At 41.8% G+C, this 20,457-nt stretch overlaps 1 protein-coding gene across 9 annotated transcripts in view; it reads left to right on the top strand.

Moving 5' to 3' along the window:
• LOC135213159 (protein furry-like) overlaps positions 1-20,457 on the top strand; it is a 165,044-nt gene that overhangs the window by 95,453 nt on the left and 49,134 nt on the right. For 4 of the 9 annotated variants that reach the window (XM_064247163.1, XM_064247123.1, XM_064247106.1 and 1 more), the window contains 16 exons: positions 265-364; positions 622-732; positions 960-1,123; positions 1,241-1,464; positions 1,626-1,792; positions 2,228-2,362; positions 2,953-3,093; positions 3,539-3,661; positions 4,662-4,829; positions 5,057-5,197; positions 6,109-6,259; positions 14,342-14,499; positions 14,999-15,130; positions 15,345-15,419; positions 16,616-16,657; positions 20,244-20,264. In XM_064247163.1, the coding sequence (XP_064103233.1) occupies positions 265-364; positions 622-732; positions 960-1,123; positions 1,241-1,464; positions 1,626-1,792; positions 2,228-2,362; positions 2,953-3,093; positions 3,539-3,661; positions 4,662-4,829; positions 5,057-5,197; positions 6,109-6,259; positions 14,342-14,499; positions 14,999-15,130; positions 15,345-15,419; positions 16,616-16,657; positions 20,244-20,264 (2,053 nt within the window). The remainder of the gene's footprint in view (positions 1-264; positions 365-621; positions 733-959; positions 1,124-1,240; positions 1,465-1,625; positions 1,793-2,227; positions 2,363-2,952; positions 3,094-3,538; positions 3,662-4,661; positions 4,830-5,056; positions 5,198-6,108; positions 6,260-14,341; positions 14,500-14,998; positions 15,131-15,344; positions 15,420-16,615; positions 16,658-20,243; positions 20,265-20,457) is intronic. The other 5 variants (XM_064247130.1, XM_064247113.1, XM_064247149.1 and 2 more) reach the window with 5 other exon arrangements.

Genomic DNA, 20,457 nt, shown 5'->3' with positions numbered 1-20,457 from the left:
TTCTTACTGAGTGAATATCATAAAATGAGTGTTTATTCCAATTTTTGAGTTTTAAAAGAAAAGCCTTCACATGTTTTTGGACTATCCTTAAAGTCAAAAGATTTAAGTTTGAATTATCATTATAGATTGTCTCATGGAATTAATATTTTATGCTGTGAAGAAACGTCATTCAGCATTACGTCCACATTTAAAGTTTTATATGAAAAATGTTAAAAAGCTAAATGCTTTTATAAGGCATGAAATTTATTCACTTTTCTGTTATAGCAAAAACCAGCCTCTGTGGACATACGAAGATATAACTTCAAAGCAGTTCTCAATTAGGAGTGCTGAGCAGCTGTCAAATTTTGTACGCCATGTAGTTATGGTAAGTTGTAATTTTCCATGCTTTTTATCATGTTGAACTTTCAAGATGATAGGTTGGTGGAAAGTTGAATTGAAAGATTTATAACTGCATTTTTTACTAGTATGTTCAAAATGTTTCAGTCTTCAATATTTTTCTGTTAATGCCATTTAACAACATCACTGAATCAGATTTCAAGAAACTTGTAAGTTTTACAAGAAGGATTTGTTCTGAAATGAGATCTGGAAATAAGAAAATTTTCTTTCAATCATTCCTTCCAGGTTTTCAGCAATTCCTTACCTCACGCACACATAGAAGAACGTTGGGCTCAAATTGCTCTCCACCTAGCTTTATCGTGCTCGTCAAGGCATTATGCTGGTCGTTCTCTCCAGGTAGAGTTTTCGTTTTTAAAGACTCAATGCATGTGTGGAAGACCAAATACATATCTATTATGTAGTATGTGTATACTTTGTTTATACTGCATCCACTTTGTTTGTTATTGACTTGAAAAGGATGAAGCACAGTAGGTTTTGCAATATCATTTTTGTATTGTGATTGAATATTTTGTCCAGAAAATATCTTTGATAATTGGTATGAATTGCCCCTTTCTCTCCTCTAGGTTTTCCGTTCACTTCACGTGTCCATGTCGTCGCGAATGTTGAGCGACCTCCTGGGTCGATTGGTGGAAACTGTTGCTGAGCAAGGTGAAGATATGCAAGGATATGTGACGGAACTTATGCTGACTTTGGAGTCGGCTGTAGATGCCCTCGACTCAGATTTCAGGTACAAAATCTTATTTCTTGGAAAGTATGTACGTAATGGTAATAATGGCTATTTCATAAATATTTGTTGAGGTCTTATTGGGTTATTTAATCACTGTAGCTCTCTTCTTTTCCACAGGCCTATAGAGTTTGTTAGAGAACTTTTCAAATCAACACCAAACTTAAACAATAAAGATCGAAAGGGTCCTTTGGGGTATGGCATGATGGGACACTTTTATGGCGCAGGATATCCAACCCCAACTGCTGCTCCCCTTTCCCCTGGGGGTCACATTCGATCCACGTCGTATTCGATATCGTACGGCCGGGGCAAACCAATAGGGTCCCCCACAGCTGATATTAAAGGTACAGCGATATAGCAATTTTATTTTCGGCAATCATTTTTATGGTAACTTCTACCAGTTGTTCTCTGATGGCTACACATGGCAAATATTTTGCAACACAAAAAGTTAGTGTCCTGAAGAATAGGTTCTATGTATAACACCTTCACTGTCTCTTATTATCAGTTGTTCAACCAGAAATGAGGGGCAGGAGTGGAACAGACGTAGACAGTCGCATGAGGCAACAGCAGCAACAACAGGCGATGCAGCAGTCAAACAACTTGTCGCGATCTCGGTCTGCGCAGTCGCTAAAGCAACTAGCCGACCAAAGTTCGGCTGATGATAAGATGACTGTGAGTTATATAGGTTTGATAACAAAACTTGACTAAACTGAAATATATTGAGTTGGGTTTGATAAATGAGGATCTCATATCCACAAGTCCTTTTCAGTGGTACACTATTTCAGTGGTACTATTTTCAATTTTAACTATTATCATTGAAAATATATCTGTTACTATTGATTATTAGTCTTCTGAATGTTCGTTAATTTGCCAGGCACCTAACGTCGGACCTCACTTATGGTTTTATAAAGCTTAGTGTAATTTGGTGAAATTGTGTACTTGGAACTGTTCTGAAGTAAATTAATGTTTTATAAAACACTAACTACATATAAACACCCTCATCTTATTTAGGGAATGTCTCTGTACTCTGTACACGTATGCTGATACAGGATTTCCAAATGTCTAAACCATGTATGCATTGATTTTCTTTTTCTTTTTTTTGTCCAGGTACTTGCACAGTTCTTCTGGATAGCTGTGTCAATGCTTGAGAGTGATTATGAGTATGAGTTCATCCTGGCTATGCGATTGTTGGACAAAGTCCTCGGACGCCTGCCTCTCGATAGGCCAGATTGCAGAGACAAGGTAAAAGATTCATGTTTTCTTTGAAGTTGAAAGTGAATAGAGTCAGAACAGGTGGCTCTTACCCAGATAGTTAGAAGCAAGACCTTGGATCTGCTATGTTACAAATACATGGTCATTTCTTGTGCAAAGTGCCTGCAATATTTCATATTTTTATATATTCTGCCCTAATTTATTATGCATTTGTTATCATTTAAATATGTTTACATAATTAGGCTTGTGTTGAATATTGAAAACTTTGTATCAATAGATATTGTTGATGTGATGTATGTCTGTGTAATCACAGTTATATTCTCAAATCTCTCAAGGTAAAGCTATTAAATGTCCTTTTAAAAACCAAGAAATAAATTGCATGTGATGATCAAAAAGAAAATTAGATGCTAATTGGATTTCATCATGCCCTCATTATGTAAAATCCAGTCTTTGTGTTAGTAGTTAGCCAGTAGTATCTTATTTAGATACTCTTAATGCATTATTTCTAAAATTTTATTTTGAGAAGCTAAAAAGCCAAAATGCTCCTGAGACATAAAGTAGGTACTACTACGTTCCATTGCCTGCAAATGTTTATCCAATTGCTCCTTATGAATCCACAGGTAGAAAAGCTACAGCAGCAGCTGAAGTGGAAAGATTTTCCAGGAGTTCACGCTTTGCTTCTGAAGGGATGCACCAGTGCCACCACCTATGAGCCCACCATAACATTGCTCTCGAGATTCACACAACTAACGGATTTGCAGGTGAGATGAGAATAGTGTACCACCCAGCAGAGGTTGCAGTCCATATGCGTTGGCCTTTATGACATAGTCTGAGGATGTTCACAGTTATTTCAAAAAATAAGCAGGGGTCCCGCAGGTTTTAACCTATCATGAACACTTGGGGAATAAGCTTTGGTTGTTGGAACAATGTATTAACGTAGGTGTTAGTACAGAGGTTATAGTTCAAAAATAAGATAGAATCCTAGGGTGACATAGGCTAATGATATTTACTGTCAATTCAAACAAGATACTTAACTATATTACAGTATGCTGCAGTTTATAACCTGTAGTGAACACTTCGGGAATAATTTAAGGTTGTTTTAATGATACATTAAAATTGTTATATCTATGAAATTTTTAAGCTTTTTATTGTCTCACAGAAGTAATCATTTTTGCTGACTGACTGTTATTTTTTTTCTTTCTAAAGGTTGTCGACCCAAGTCAGAGTCGGGCATTTGCCATCAATGTCATTGCTCTGTTGCCCTACATGTTGCAGAATTACGAGGATGCTAATTCCCTTTGCATACAGGCGGCTGAGAACATTGCACAGGTACTGTGGATGAGTTCTATCATTCTTTTAATGAACAGTTGTAAATAAATACTAATTTCACATATGCTTCACTTCCAGATAAGGAAGTTGGACCAGAGTTTTTAGTATGTGCTCAACTATTATTATCTTCAATAGATGGAATTATTGCATTTCTATGTTTAAATTGATACTTCCTTGTGATTTGTACAATAACAGTGACTCCCTTCTAGGTTATTAGGTATTTGATGAGAGATAAAAAATGTCGAGGTTTTTGATGAGATAAAAAAAATGGCTTTTATTCTGGAGGTGAGTTTGATAATTTATTAGCTGCTGAGATTTAGGACTGTTGAAATACAAATGCATTTCCCTTGCTCTTCCTCTGGAGTGTCTGGGGAATTCTTTGGCTTAGAATGTAGGCTATACATGAGTGATGGGCTTTGGTGAAAGAAACAATGTTTAGTGCATTGGTTAGAGAAAATATTCATGATAGTTATTATAAATCAGCCATGGATGAATTATTGGTGTATTGTCTTTACATGTCCCATAGTATTACTGTTTTAGTTTTCTCAACTTTTATTACTATTAAATTTTAAAAGTGAAATGCTTGATCAGTTTTAGATTAGTAGAAATTGAGGAAATTTTATTCCCAATTTTTAGCATAAGACTTACAAAATGACAAGAAATAACACAGTTAAAGGTTCATTCAATTATGCTGAGCAAGGCTGCCTTGCAGTTTTTATTTTTAAAAATGGTGTGTGTAGTAGGCATTTTGAAAGGAAACATTAGGAGACTTATTTTAAACTGCCATCTTAAGGAATAGACCTCCGATATTATTTTGAAATGTGCATAACAAATATTGACTTATGATTTGGAAGCAACAGACAATCCATTGGTGCCAAACATACGAAACTCAAAAATCTAGTACCAGTAATTAATTTGAGACCACTAGAAATATGCCTGGTGCAATTAGACCTCATGAAAGTTTTTATATATTAATGACATTTGTCAATGTATCCTTCAGGTTTGCAATGAGAAGGGCAAGCAGTTGGAAAACTTAGCAACCGTGATGACCCTGTACAGCCGCCGCAACTTCAGCAAGGAGAGCTTCCAGTGGACCAAGTGTGTGGTCAAGTATCTGCATGATTCATATGCACATCTGTCACTCAGCCTGATGGCATTCCTTGTTGAGGTATGAATTGAATTGGTCTTGTCGTTGTATGTGATGTATACTATCATTTATATAATTCTCATATCAGCTTGATTGTAAAATATGGTCATTTACTGACTCCGGAATTCCTGAGGACTTTGATTTATTCAAGATTTTTTTTTTCTCAAAGTTCTTTTCCCATTGTACCTTGATGTTAACATTGTACTACCTTGATATTAACATTTATTGATTAAATAACCCAACAACAGGTTTTAGAAAAAGGACCAGCATCTGTGCAGAACCCAATCTTGAACATCTTGCATTGTATGTTGCATTACATTGATATGAACACTGCTGCTGCACAACTTGTTAATGGAGATCTGCTAAGGGTTATTGCCAGATATATTGAGGTAAGTAATTAATTCTGGAAGCAAGTTACTGGAATGTCATTTGATGTGTGTCAGTTTTGTATTTTGTTTCCCAGTGAGATCATTATTAATATTTTTCAGATGATAAACCCCTATTCATATGGAACAAGTTTGCAGGGACCATTGACTTGAAACTTTAAGAAGTTAAATTAGAGAATAAGAAATACAGAAAGAACAGATTAGTAATGAAAAAAATAAATGAATAAATAAATAGATGAAAATATAAATGAGTAAAGTACAAGGTTAATTTTTTATGGCTGTATAATACATACAATGCATCTACCCTTGAATATTGTATATTGTCAAAATCTTTTAGATTATCAGGTTTGCTTGGTGCTGTCTTAATAAGACAAGAGAAATGTTAATAGATGTAGTATGTTATGTAGAATTAAGTACTGGCAGTTCCCTGGGGTGTGCCAATAAGCAAAAACTGCTATTAACCGAAAATCGGCGATTTATGGCGCCATAATGGCGCTTATGTTACTGATAACCAGTTATCAGCACCATAAGCACCCTTATGGTGCCTCTGGTAGGTATGTTATGACGCCATAACTATTATTCACCGATAACCAGAACTCAGCCTGTTACGTTATGGCGCCATAACTCTATTATTCGCCAATAACCAGAAATCAGCCCGTTACTTTATGGCGCCATAACTCTATTATTCGCCGATAACTAGAACTCAGCCTGTTATGCCGCCATAAGTCACCAGTTTTATGGTGCTAGACAAACCCCATAAGACTGGATCGCCGATAACCAGGGACTGCCTGTATATGGTTTTGTAGTGTTGCAAATTCCTGGTCTATTAAGTGTTATAACTTTTCTTGGACCTGCTCTCTCATTTCACTCCATAAGTAAAAAAAAAAAGTGTTAACTTTGATATAACTTTTCAGGGTTCTCACTGGAAGGATGCCCTTCGAATTTTGAAAATGGCTGTCACCAGGTCGTCGTCTTTGGTTGTTCCCCCAGCGTCTTCTCACACCCATTACTGGGATCATCACGTGTTCACTGATGTTGAGCCACACTTCAAGAAAGAATTACCTGGTAATCACATTGACATATTTAGAATCAATTGTTTCCTTATTTCTTCGATACATTGTCGACTTAGAATGCTGTCTTTTGCATCTCATTTATGGCAGTTTTAATTTAATTAGTAATTAAATCTCTACAATTTTACAATTTTAAACATCGATCTTCAGAATATCCATTTTAAACTCATTATTGTACTTATATGAAACAAACCTGTAACACTTCTATTTTCATTAATTCTCATCATAGCACTGATTGACCCTGTGGTTCCTAGTGCTTGGCTTTGTGCCTAAATTTCTCATTTGTTCCGATACGTAATACAAACCCTCGGTCCTTTAACAATAGGAAGGTAACTAGCAGCAGCTGGGACGGTCGTAAGCTTCGAACAAGGGGAGAACGGTAGTTAACTGCTTGTCCGATCGTGCGCGCGCCCGCGCGCCCGAGAGGTGAAGAATCACTTTTGCTTTCGGCCGCGGGTGTGAAGGACGTGTTCGTCATCGCTCTCTGCCCGCTTCATCGTCGTATGCTTTGTTTATATTGTGTTTTCTACTAATGGTTTGGTTTGACTTGAAAATGAAACTGTAAGTACACTGTTTTCATTTTCATTACTTAATTATGAATCAACATGGAGCTATCGCCGTAGAGACGGCGATTTCCGCTCTTTTCATGAATTGAACCCTTGAATTATGTCTCGGTGCCGAGGGCGGGCGACACTCGCGCCGAGTCATGTATTTTGGGCGAAAGTGTGTAATTGAAAGATGTAAGTACTCTTTTTCATTATATTTTTGCCCTGTGCGTTCGTTGCCGAGAGCTTGATTGCGCTCGGCAAGAGCCTCTTATTTTGTATGAATAGAATGCAATGAAAGTGGATTCGCAATGCAGTTTTCTTTTCATTTTCATTTATTAATTGCATCAAATTTAATTTTGGATCAATTTCCGCTCTTACCCGGGAATTAATCCTTACGATTTATTGCTGTGAAAGTGAAAATAGCAAGTGCAGTATTGTTCATTTTCATATATATTTATGATAGCATCATATTATTATGGATCAAGTTTCCGCTCTTACCGGGAATTGATTTTTCCCTCTAAGTTCTATGAAGTGAATCGCAAGTGCAGTATTCAGTTTCATTTTCATATTACTTTTCACTGCTGTGCGGGGTAGGGGAAGCGAAGGTCTGCCAGGAAGTCGTCGGAAAGCTCTCCCGCGACTCCCTTGGTATCCGATTCTTCGTCTTCTTTCCTGCCCCCCCGCTCAGCTTCCTCGTATTTTGTTTTTGGGGTTTCTTCCTTCCGTTCGGGGTGGGGCATGTCCCCCCCTCCCCCCCCGTGCGTGAGGGAACCCCTCTTACTAATCTGTCTGTGCTACCGCAGGTGCTACAGCTGTGGGAGACGACCTTGGACAGGTATGGACCACTGCGGCTGCAGGGCGTGCCTAGCATCCACGATCTGCTGCAGAGTCTAGCGAGGTCTGGGGCGGTGACCTTGGAGTGGTCTCCACTACAACCTTCACGGCCGCTTATGCTGCTTCCCCCCGCTGGTCTACACTCCCCATGCTGTGTCGGTGACGCCGTCTGCCGCTTCTAGGGAGGGCCGGTCGCCGCCGTACCGAGGAGGGGTATGCCGCCGCCGCCTGTGTTTTCTTTGTGTTGCCTGCCCCAGACTTTCGCTGTTCCAGCAGCTTCCGCCCCTGGACCGGCCGCCAGTACCACGCTGGCTGCCGATGATTCTACGAGGCGATGGCTGGGCCTGCCGTACCTGTCGCTGATGTGGTTCCCGCTACTGGCTTGGCTGTCCCTTCTGTGTTTACCGCTGCCGCTGTTCCTGCCGCTCCTGAGCTGGTTGCTGTTCCTGTCGCTCCTGGTTCCTGCGCCTGTCCATGCTGGTCCTGCCCATGGTGTGTCTTCCCCAGTCCCAGGTCCTTCCGGACAGGTGCAGTCGGGCCGTGTTGCTTCGGCAATAGGCCCGACTCCGGCCTGGATGGAGGACCTGACGACTGTCCTGCGTGAGCTGACGAAGAAGAGGAAGGTGTCATCTTCGTCTTCGTCTGTTGCTGCCTCTTCCCCTTCGACTTCTAAGGCCCATAAGCCAAAGAAGAAGAAGGCTGCCTCCCCCCCCTAAGAAGTCTCCTTCGGGAACTTCTAAGGGCCCGTCCCACCCCGGTGGGACGGGGGGTCCTTCTGCTGGTCCTCCTGCTCCTTCGGGAGCGGGGCCCGTCTCCCCTTCCGTAAGGAAAGGAGATAGACGGGGACCAGAGGAGTATCGGTTAGCTCTGGTACTTCCTCGCCTGGTGCTAGCGGCGATGCCGCTACGCCAGGTTCCGGCTCGGTCTCTCGTTCGCGGGAGATCCCGAGTGTACGCTCTCCCTCGGGAGACCGTGCAGCCAAAGTTTCGGCGCCAGAGTTCGCTCGGCGCCAAGACCACGGCACGGAGCAGAGGCTGGCGAGAACCGCTCAGGTGACTCTCGCCAGGCCAGCGGCCGCTCTCGCAGCGACCAGCTGGTAACCGGGTTTTGTTATTCCCCCTAAGAAGACTCCTTCGGGAACTTCGAAGGGCTCGTCACATTCCGGTGTGACGGGGGGGTTCTTCGGCTGGTCCTCCTGTTCCTTCGGGAACGGGGCCCGCCCGTCTCCCCTTCTGAGAAGAAGAAGAAGACGGGGACCAAGGGTGTGCTGGCTACCGCTGGTACACCCTCGCCTGGTCTTGGCAGCTCTGCTGCTAAGCCAGGTACCGGCTCGGTTTCTCGTCCGCGAGAAGTTCCGAGTGTACGATCTCCTTCGGGTGACCGTGCAGCCAAAGTTAAGACGCCTGAGTTCGCTCAGCGTCATGACCGAGGCACGGAGCAGAAGACTGTCGAGAGCCGCTCAGGTGACTCTCGCCAGGCCAGCGGCCGCTCTCGCAGCGACCAGCCGGTACCTCGGGTGGACGTGACGGTCTCTGACCGGCCACGGGTTGAGGCTGGGAAGAGGTCCCCCAGGTCCCCTCGACCGACGGTACCAGCCTCGGCTGGTACCAGCGGTTTGACGTGCCGCGAGGACGCTCACCGGTCTCACGGCGAAAGCGAGCTCTGCAGGTCACCTGACCGCCGCTACCACAGGGACCGGGCGGATACGGTGACCAGCAGCAGCTCCGTCGACGCACGGGACCGGGGTCGACGTGCTCAGTCGAGCCGCTCGCCACAGGTGAGCGGCACGGCCAGGCCTGCAGATCGATCCCCACCGCGGGTTGGTGATCGGCTGCAGCCCCCCACGTACGCTGGTCCTGCCAGCGAGCGGGGGGGGAGCGTCAGGTCTGTCTCTCCACTACCTTCAACTTCCTCGGGCTACACCGGGAAGAGCGAGGTAGCTAGGAGTGATCGTGAGAGGTGCGCCGCTCACGATCCCGTCACGACGCCGCACGTGCCACGTATGGTCTTAGGACCAACCAGGACGTACGCGCAAGTGATTGGAGGCGACCGTCAGGGGGAGAGGGGGTAGCGTCAGTTCTGTCTCTCCGATACCTTCAACTTCCTCGGCATACGCCAGGAAGAGCGAGGTATATAGGAGTGATCGTGAGAGATGCGCCGCTCACGATCCCGTCACGACGCCGCACGTGCCAGGTTGGTCTTAGGACCAACCAGGACGTACGCGCAAGTGATTGGAGGCAACCGTCAGGGATCTGTTGCTGGTCCTTCTTCTGAAGGAGGAGGGTCCTGGGAGCTGCTCTTGTTGGAGGGACTAGACGGTCCTACTCCTCAAGACGCTGTAACTTCCGAGATTCAGAGTAACTTTACCCAGGTTATTGCACTGATTCGTCAGCACAACGACCGGGGGGAAGGATCGCCGCTCCCACCAGCAGAGCCCATGTCTCTGCTCGAGTCGTTTTGGGGCCCGAGAGGGAACCCAAACCGACGGTGGGTATGCCGCGATCGGAGGTTGCCTATTCTGTCTTGAACCAGAGTCTCTGTCTCCGGACAAGAAGGCTCTCTCAGTTCTGGCCGGTCGATCAAGCTACTTCCACCTCCTTCTACTGCGACAGCGGCGTTTCTACGTGTCTTCGGACACCGTATTTAATACTCCTTCGGTCCTCCTGAGAGGTTTCGACCTCGACGAGGACTGGAATGAGTCGGAGGACGGTATCGGCTCTCTCCTGTCAGGTGTCGATCAGCCCCACCCAAACGACGTTCACAGTGGCGGCAGACCCTTACCTACAGTGAGAGTTCGTAACCTCCTCGGGGAAAACGTTTTCTCCTGACGATACGTTTTCCCAGACTCTGAGAGGCCATCGCCGCAAGGCGATGGCTGCTCCTACTCTTCTCCAACTGCTAGTTCCACTGGGAAGGCGAGCGAGTATCCAATTCCTCCCCCATTCCCTCTCTCCTTACGGCTATGAGGGAAAGGGGAAGGATCCTACAGAGATTTCTGTGTAGGATCCCACGTTGGGGACTGCGCTACCAGGGGGGACCTTCGGGTCCTACCTGACGTAAGCCCCGGTCGTTGAGGAGGGATCCTGCCCCATTCTCGATTTCTACGGGAATCGAGAGGACCACCAGCCGATATCGTTTGACGAATTCGGTGGGGGTTTCGCAGACTGCTTAGAATTCTACGGAATTTCTAGCGCATCAGAGTGTTAGTGTTTCTTACGATCTCCAAACACTTAGGCGAGACCACGGTCCAAAGTGAGCGAGACGAGAATCCCCGATATGTTACACGATAATCGGGAACCTCGCCTATGCTCGAATTCCTGGAATTTCTAGCATTAGGAAGAAGACTGCTGCTGAAAGAAGACTATCTCACAGTAGGCGACCAACCTGGAATAGAGAAGAACGGACGGGAATATCCAGTTTGGCTGGAACTATCGTCTTAGTATTCTGTTCACCATTGAAGCTTTCCTTCGAGGAAGACTTCTCCTTCACTCTCTTTAATAGAGAACGAAGGTGGTCGATCTCCAATCCTTATTTTGTTTTCTTGAAGGAAAGAATTTAGGATGGAGATCGTTGTTCAGAATCCTACAAATATACTACGTATATTAACCTCGCGACATGATTCTGCTAAGCAGTTGAATGGTCCGAGGGGTAGGCGCATATCCTGGTTATTCTACGGATTGCGACTTAGACGAAAAGTATTCTAATTGAACTGCAACCCAACCCGGGTTGGCCTGCAACCTCCCAGGAGTTTCCAGTTTCAATTTTATATACTTATGGTGTTGTCACAACAACACCATTTAAGCTTTTATATTTACCGAAATTCGTTTCGCTTAAATATAATTGCTCGAGCATATCTTTTTATGCTCGGTGGTTCTAGCCGAACGCATTCCTTCGTGGAAAGGATTACTTGGCAACTCAGGATGACGAGTCAGCGACAGCTACTGCGTATTGAATTGCCCGAGGCATTTCAGTATCAGCTGCCGCTTTGAGATAGACGGTTGTTTATGTCTTTCTCACCTGCTTTGATTGAATAACAACCGTATCTCTGCCCAACAATCACGGACTTAAGTCTCTGATTAACGGGGATTCTCGCATACATGAATGACCATCTACTGATGAGAAACGCTAGTATTCATCGTCTTCGGTATTGCGAGAATTTTAAACAGAGATATCTATTCGACTCTCATCTTTCTGTTTACCGCACGGTAACAGAATTCTGTAATAGTCTCTTGCTGCATCGTATCCCGATAATGCGAATGATTTTTGCGGAATCTGAGTTTGTCCTCAAAATATCTTGTATTCGGAGGTGTACAATTGTTCATTGTTCACCCCGGATTAGCAGATGTATTGAAAGACATCGCCTACTCCCACACCTGCCAGCTCTACTTCCAAACGTTCAGCCCATGAGAAGCAGTTCTTCAAGCGGCTCTCCCCTGTGTTTCATTACTGAAGAACGCCCCGCTTTCATTGCACAACGGACAGCAATGAAATGGCGGTTAGCGTTTTCAGTCATTTGTAAGCACAGGTTTAGAATCTTGAGATTCCTTCTCTCGATTCAGCTGGAAGACGTAGGTTGCATTCATTGCCTACCTTCGTCTTCAACGTCACATAGTGTTGTTTCTCCTTAAGCTGAGATTCAACGTCTATGAGATTTTCTTGCCATCAGGGACCTCGGTCTTTTGAAGGCAATTGACTTTCGCCTTTTGAGCTTATGCATTAAGAGAATCATCGCCGCGCCGTCCGGCATCGGTGACTAACAAATATTTTATTTGTTTTGGTCTCTCAGCATAACTCTTTAAAGGGCGAAGGTCACGTGACTTACCCGGATGCTTGGACAACTTGCCTCTACTGATTCCGAACCAGTCAGTCGGCAGCTGTCAGAGCGCCCGAGTCAGTTACGAACTATTGCTGTGGACTTAGTTCGGTTGTTCCAGAGCAATCATTACTTCGTCTTAATAGCTTGTCAGTATGAGTACTGTACATAACCAAAGTCGAGAAGAGGATAGGTCATACGACTATTCCCTTCTTTTCGTCTTAGGTAACTGCATGACTTCTCTTGAGAAGTCAAGCACAAAGGGATGGGGATTTGTGACGCTCGATTTCGTACCGATCTTCGTAGCGAAGACTCAGAACCCTTCGGTAACTGACGATTGGTTCGAGTCCTTCACAATACCCTCCCTAATGGACGTCACCGCCTCCGATACGAAGGCTATGCTGCTTTGTCCTGTGAAGGTGCGACGGAGCTGTCTGAAGAAACTCGACACCCAGGATGAGTGTGGACGCCTCTTCATCATTCTCCCTTCGCGTTCCGCAAGAACTTCTCCGTGGCGCAGGTAATGAAGGCAGGCGCCTGGTCCAACCGGACCGCATGCAACCTTCTACCTTCAGGATATTGCCCACAGTTCCTTGGATCTTTTTCCTTGGGAACCGTGGTGGTTGCTCAACACGTTGTGTAGTTAACCCAGACCCTCGCAGGCTGAACAGCATCGAGTCCTGGTGTGACCGTAAGAATGGATGAGGAATGAGAGTGTGACTGGCTCCTCTTCCCATCTTTTTCTTCCCCTCTACCTTTGGGTAGAGGGACACGGTCGTCACCCTGCTGGGTAAGGACGAGATGCAGGTGAGCTACTCAATAGAGCACCATCCTATCCTTTCAGTAGGGATAGGAGTAAATATCCACCACTTCCTCCAACAAGGGGTAGGAAGTGGATGCCAAATTGAGACAAACCCATCATTTTATGATTGTCTCTTGCAAACAGGAACAAGTTCTTGCTTGCTGGTACGAAGAGATACGCTTGCCTCTCTCTTAGTACTTGGCCCAGAGGTCTGACCATTGATCCTGCGGTGCACACCCCGATCAATCGGACAGAGGTTTGGATCCCTCCCTTGCTCTTACGACCAGGGAGGCACTCCAGGGTTGGACGAACACCAGTCTGTTCACCAAAAAGACTCAGATTCCTCCCACCAAGAAGTGAGTCTTCCTATTGTTAAAGGACCGAGGGTTTGTATTACGTATCGGAACAAATGACAATTTGTCGAAAATTGCATTTGTCCTAACTATAACAAACCTGAGGTCCTTTATCATATAGTCCCACCTCATGCCACCCCTCACTCTGCAACTTTTTGCATGGGCCTAAAGCAAAAGTGATTCTTCACCTCTCGGGCGCGCGCGGCGCACGCGCACGATCGGACAAGCAGTTAACTACCGTTCTCCCTTGTTCGAAGCTTACGACCGTCCCAGCTGCCGCTAGTTACCTTCCTATTGTTAAAGGACCTCAGGTTTGTATAGTTAGGAAAAATGCAATTTTCGACAAATTGTCATTTTATTCCATTCCATTCCATGAAGCAAAGGGAGGTATAAATATAGAAATATATATCTGAAAATATTGCTGTACTACTTTTATGAAAATATTTTTTAAAAATTGAATTAGTTACAGACATCATTTACAAATGAATTACCTTGTGGACTGCCGTTTGTATGTTGAAATGTTTGTAGAGTTGGTTACTGTATTCTTCATGCCTATTAAAGTATAGTATGGTATAAAGTCAATGCTGTACTGTGCATTTTTTCATCCTAAAACACATCACTTTTGCATTTCTGGACGTTTGTGAGTTGAATGTTCGTAATTAGGGGGGTGTCTGTACGTATTTGGATTAGGTCTTGGGTTTAATTAACTTCTGCTGCTTCCTTACAGGGCGTACCATGGAATTCACCTTCGATGTCAGCCAGACTCCTATTATTGGTCGTCGTTACCTCAAGGGTTCTGGGATGGTTGTGCTTCCTGCTCCTGCCAGCGCAGGGTCTTCAACAGTCAGCTCGGCTACTGGGGAGAGCCTGGCTGATCGTGAACAGGTGAGAAGACACACTCTCGTTACGCCTTTTTTATACTTGTACGAGCCAATGTATTTTGCAAGACTTTATTTTGTTGGGGAATTGTGATGTGAAAATGAGAAATTCAAAGCCATTTGTTACTATATTTGTTTAAATCTGTTATTGCAAAGAAATTATGCAGTTTGAAGCAACTTTTAGTTTAGATACAAATATGTAGCTCTGTGCATTTGAGACAAATCTAGTAAAATGTAAGAACAATTTAGGTGAAGGCTAATATTTACTGTTAATAGACTTAGGGTACTAAACCATCAGATAGTATTTATATTATCTGACACCCACTTTGTATCACGAGTATTTATATTATCTGACACCCTCTTTGTAAAACAAGATCCAGATAAAACGGACATTACTGCATATAAGAAAGAAGATTCCATTCTGTCAGTTAAACTGAACTATACATAAATAATGAATAGTATTCCAGTGATATATGCCTTCACTTTAAGACAAATTTTTCTATTAGGATCGTGTAAGTAGTGATGCCAGTGGCATTGGAATTGATCGAGCAGAAACGGCCTCTCCGAGACGCAGTGTTTCCCTTTCGGCTGCTGACACCAGTTACCTTGCCGGCTGGAAGAGACCTTGGCTTTCACAGGTATGCAAGTTCAGAGTTCATTGTTACCTACACTATCTTGGTTTCGTGTGAAAATACAGTCGGTTAATTTTAGTTTGTCATATTTTTGCAGTATACGTACTATTAGATTTAGATTATTTAATAGGAAAAGCTCTTTATTTTTTGTGGAAGACTTTTGTCTAGATTACACCACATCAACATTTAAGAGGCTTAACATTTCTCAACCACATTGCAGGCTCGTGCGCGAGAGTGTTTGGTCAACCTTCTCAACACCTGTGGTCAGCGGGTTGGATTGCCTAAGTCACCATCGGTGAGTATAGCTGTTGGGGGTTAATTAATTTTGGGAAGGGAAAAGTTTACTTGAAAATACAGGAGGGAAAGCTTTAATAGTTATTCCTATCAGGATTGCCATATCATATTTTTACCCAAGGCAGAGTAGATCCAAACAGTCAGATCAAGTTCTAGGTGTAAGGGAAAGAGTTTTAATTTTTGAAATATTTTTAGTCAGCAAGAATTGTTGATCATGTTTTTTTAGTTTTGTTATTCAAATGAATAAAGTATTTTTCAAGTCAACTGTAAAGTTAGAATATTTTTGAATGACTTGTGGTTTCTTAAAGCTTACTACCTGCACTCATCATTTTTCATTTTTCATTTAAGAAAGTTTTACCTGTTGCAGTTTGACAAAGCTGTCAGTGTGTGCCATTGTATGTCAGGTTTTTGTATATGTATTATTACTTCCATCAGAGTTTCTTATGTATAAACAGTACAGTACCTGTTAATACTTAGGAGATGTTACAACGCAGTACGATATAGCTGATACGTATATGGCTTTTGTCCATCTTGACTCATATTAGCACTTGTATGGAAGAGTAAGTTTAATCAAATTTTGGGGGGCCTACATTAAGGAACATCCGTCATCAGAGAAGGATTCAACCTCCATCTGTTTTGTATTTTTTCAGTAATGCTTCATGGTAATTCAGTTTTGTAACTGAGGTAGATATTTGTTGTAGTGTGGGGTTTAAGAAGGTCATTGCAATATCTTTGCAAGTTCCTTAGAATGCAGAAAGGAAAATTGGTGTAGGGAGGTAGTTTAGGTGTAAGTGTAGAAAATATGTAAGTCAAGATTTAACCCTTTGGAATTCATTAATACACATCTATCTTAGTTTAAGTAAGTCTTCCCTTTGTTACCCTAAAGGCAACGTGTCTGTTGTATTTGGCAATATGTACAGTGGAACAAGTCTTCAATGCATGCTTGTCATCCTTAAGTTATTTATGGTAGATGATTAGAAAAGTATTAATAAAGAAACATAAAAGTGAAAGAAAAGTGCTTGAGTTGGCCAAAGTGTCTTAAATAATGCATACAATAAATATTATTATTATTATTATTGTTGTTATTGTTATTATTATTATTATTATTATTATGCCAAAATGTAAGCTGTGCCTAAGATAGGTCATACCTCTACGGAAGTGACATATTCTTGCATGACACGGACTTGACCGTTTCAGGGTGTTTGGGTATCTGTACTAACTCAGCATGACCTCCATAAAGTAGGTAGTCTTTCTCTTACATCTTATATATATATATATACATATATTAGCATTAGCATGGCAAAGGTTTTTGAGGAAGGATACTTGCTAGTTTTGGTCCTGTCGATGCAGCCGTCATTGTGGAATTGCATCACGTCATTCGTTGTCCTTTTTGACCGGTTTAGTTTTAAGTTGCATTCAGTGTAGCGTAAGAATGGCCTTTGATGCAGTTTCAGCTTGACTTTGCATCACACTTATACTACAGGGTGTGGCTTTTTTGCCCCTGTTTTGCAATATTGAACATTTATTTTAGTCAGTTTTGTTGTGTTCATGCATAGAACTTTCTGTGTGATTGCAGTAAGATTCGGAGGCCGCTGAAGTCCAATTTCAGTCATTTTTGTTGGTGGTGGATTTATAAATTTCTTGACAGTAATTCACTGGAATATGTACTACTAGTAATTATGCCAGCCGGCCATGAGGAAAGGTGTGAGAAGGAGCATTAACTGATTGCTTTCTTGTTATACACAGCTTCTCAAATTTATTTTAAAGTGTTGACCAAGTGTTTTTGTATTCAGTACACTTCATAGTCAAGTGACCTTGAAGAGGTGTATCAAACATGAAAGCACTTAAGCAACATTCTGTTTGATCTTTCCCTCTTGGTGGGTTGTCGTCTTGTATGTTTTACATATATATTTAACTTCGCCATAGACCTCGAGCACCGTCTTACTGCAGTCCCACAAAATCTTGTTGCATTGGAAAGTAAGAAACACAATTTAAAAAACACCAAGGAACATTTTGAAGTTAACTAGGCTTTTGTTAAGTTCTGTTTTGTCATCAAAGCCATAGTTTTGCAGTTGCAAAGAATTCTTTATGTTTAGAAAGTATAATCTGTTATGACAGGTTTCTTGAAAATAGAATTTGAAAGCTCATCCTTTCTTGAGGAAGATCGCTTAAAAGCAAGTCCTTATTTAAATGTGGGAGACATCCAAGCACCACAGAATTCCAATCATGTTGTTTTTCTTATAAGTACGCCGGCCTTTTCCTTTCAACTGCAAATGGATAGTTTTCCTGATTTCTTCTTTACAGATGACAGAATTCAAGTTGTGATAATCCCCAGCTTAGTGAAACAGGGAAAATTTTAATCATTAAATAAAACAAGATTTTTCATACAAACCGACAAATGATGATTACTACCTTCATTTGCAGCATTGGGAGAATTTGACTGAGAATTAAGGCTAAATTTTATTTTGGGTTTGTTATGAAACAATAGAAATTGTACAATCTTTGCCTATGTAGTGAGATGATCATATCCCTTTCTCTGAGGTAGAATTTTTAAGGGTTGCAGTGAAATGATAACAAGTAACCAACCATTTGTAATCTTAAGGAAAGCCGCCATGTCCTTGATTCTGTTATAGGAATAGATATTTCTGGATATATGGTAATATGGGGGGAGGGGGGGATAAACTCTGGATCATTCACAACACTGATTGTTTGAGGAAATGAGAAAATATCACTTCTTTTCTATAGAGGTCATCTCTATCCGTGAAGATTCCTAAAGTAGGAGTTCTTTTAGGATTACACTCTGGTCACCTTCCAGTCTACCTGGTGTTGAGTTGACATTTGTGTGGGTTAGGCTTGGTACAATAATTGCACCTGAAAATCTAGCTCTTAAAGCATGCTCACCACCACGGTTATAAGTGTCAGTGTCAACAATGAAACTTTATGTCAAGTTTTGCTTATGTCTTTGAAAATACTACTTATAGTGGTTATGGTATAGTACGTTGTTAGAAGTTCCTCTTTTTTGGGAGAGTGTGATTTTCGTATGCAATGATTTATTAAAAGTGCATGACCTCAGTCTGTAGAACTTTTTTTTTATTTTTTTATTTTATTTTATTTTTTTTTTTTTGGTAATATACTGTACTATATGTTACGGTATATTCAATTAGGCAAAGCAGGTATGGGTTTTAAAATGTTACCAATATGTGGGTATGGAATGTACGGTGTAGCATGACCGGCTGAACAGGATTTGTTGTTGTAGAATAACTGTAGTCTTGAGGGATACAGCCATTCAGACAAAACTAGAATTTGTTGCTGATCAGATGATGCATCTCCAAGTTCTTCTTTTGTTGTAACTAGCAAGGCATTGCCATAAATCCATTTCACTTGAAGGGCTACAACTATTTTTCTTTTCAGTTATGTTGCACAATTGCATTTGATTGCACTGACTTTATTTTGTTGGTCTTGGATTATTTCATGACAATCATTCAGTGTTATGATTAAAATAAAATAAAAAACATTAATTGCAAGAAAGATTTCACTAGAAGCCTCGGGACATACTGTACTGTCCTCTTGTTTGTGAATGAGTTGCTAGAGATATGATGATGGGAAATGGATGACAGACCAATTTCAGGATGTTTGTAATCTCTTCACACTAGCATATTATCAAGGCAGATAGTTGTTAACAATAAATGGATGAGTGAATGGGGCTGACAAAAGTTGAGTTGAAATGACTCATTTTTACTAAGGCATGATATTGGCCAACAGATACTTGTTTTGAGAGCTTCATTAATTGAAGGGAGGAACTGCTGTTTGTAACAGTTGCTCTGGCTTGTGTTTTTAAGGGATTAGCAAGTGTAGGATGTGTGAAATGTAATGGTCTATGTAATGATTCGTGTGATTGTGTGTTTATGCTAAACTTTCGGAAGGTGAATTAGAACAAAAGAGGCTTCTTATGTAATTGATTCTAGCAAAGCCATTTGGAGCTCATTTCAGTTTGTACTTTTCAAGCAACAGAATTATTTTCCTTGAACTGAGAAAACAATACAAGAATTCACTATGTAAACTAATAGTAGTATTGATAAATGGTTTTTCTGTCATAATCTAATATTTGTTTGAAACCAAAATTTATGAGCTGTAAATACTGTACATACTTTAGAAAATATTTTACTTAAAAAGTTTATGACATGGTCTTGCTGTGAATGGCTCTCACTCTTTCTCTCTCTCTCACTCTCTCTCTCTGTCTCTCTCTCCAAGATGTTAGCTTATGTGGAGTCTCATAAGTCAGATTATGCAAAGGAATGGTTGTTGTATTGTCTCTTTTTATTTCCGTAGAATTAAATCTTATCATTTAATGTTTGCGACGGTAACCTGTAAAGCAAGTGTTGAAGAACATGACTACGCTCGTCTTTTAAGACTGTGCTGCTGATCAGTTCTGTGACTGTGTTTATTTTAATTTATTGAATTGTTTTGGAAAAATTTGTTTAAGGACTCAAGTGATCATAGCAGGAACAAGTTTGCTGCTTTCGCTGCTTTTTGTAAATAGTAGGTGTTGAATCTTATTCAGTGCATTTATGTCATTCAGGAGTAACAGCCACACCTTTGTTCAATCTGGTTTGAGCTGCTGCCTTTCTGTCTCTCTCTCTCTCTCTCTTTCTCTCTGTGTCTCTCACTGTCTCTCTCTATATCTCTTGGTGAAATAAAAATGTATACTACCAAACATATATATATCTAAAGTCTTACTGAGAATGGCATGGCTTAGACATTAACCTCGTCTTTCGTGTCTTCCCTTACTCCATGACCTGGGTTGTTGTGGTAATATGACCTGCAGCAGGAAGGGAACATCAACAAGGTAACTTTGTTTTTTTTTTCCTACATTGCTAACTACAAGTGAAAATGAAATGCTGATCATTCAGACAATTTTTATTTATTTTTTTTCTCATCAGTCGGCTGTCTGTCTGTCTGTCCGTAAATGACATTCCGTTGCGAAGCGTCTTAAAGATCCGGTGCTTACTGAGAGAAGAAGCTTTTGTCACTTTCCTCAA

This window comes from Macrobrachium nipponense, chromosome 19 (assembly GCF_015104395.2).
Source record: "Macrobrachium nipponense isolate FS-2020 chromosome 19, ASM1510439v2, whole genome shotgun sequence".
NCBI lineage: Eukaryota > Metazoa > Arthropoda > Malacostraca > Decapoda > Palaemonidae > Macrobrachium > Macrobrachium nipponense.
Note: the sequence above shows the minus strand (reverse complement) of the source record. Positions and strands in the feature narration are given on the sequence as shown.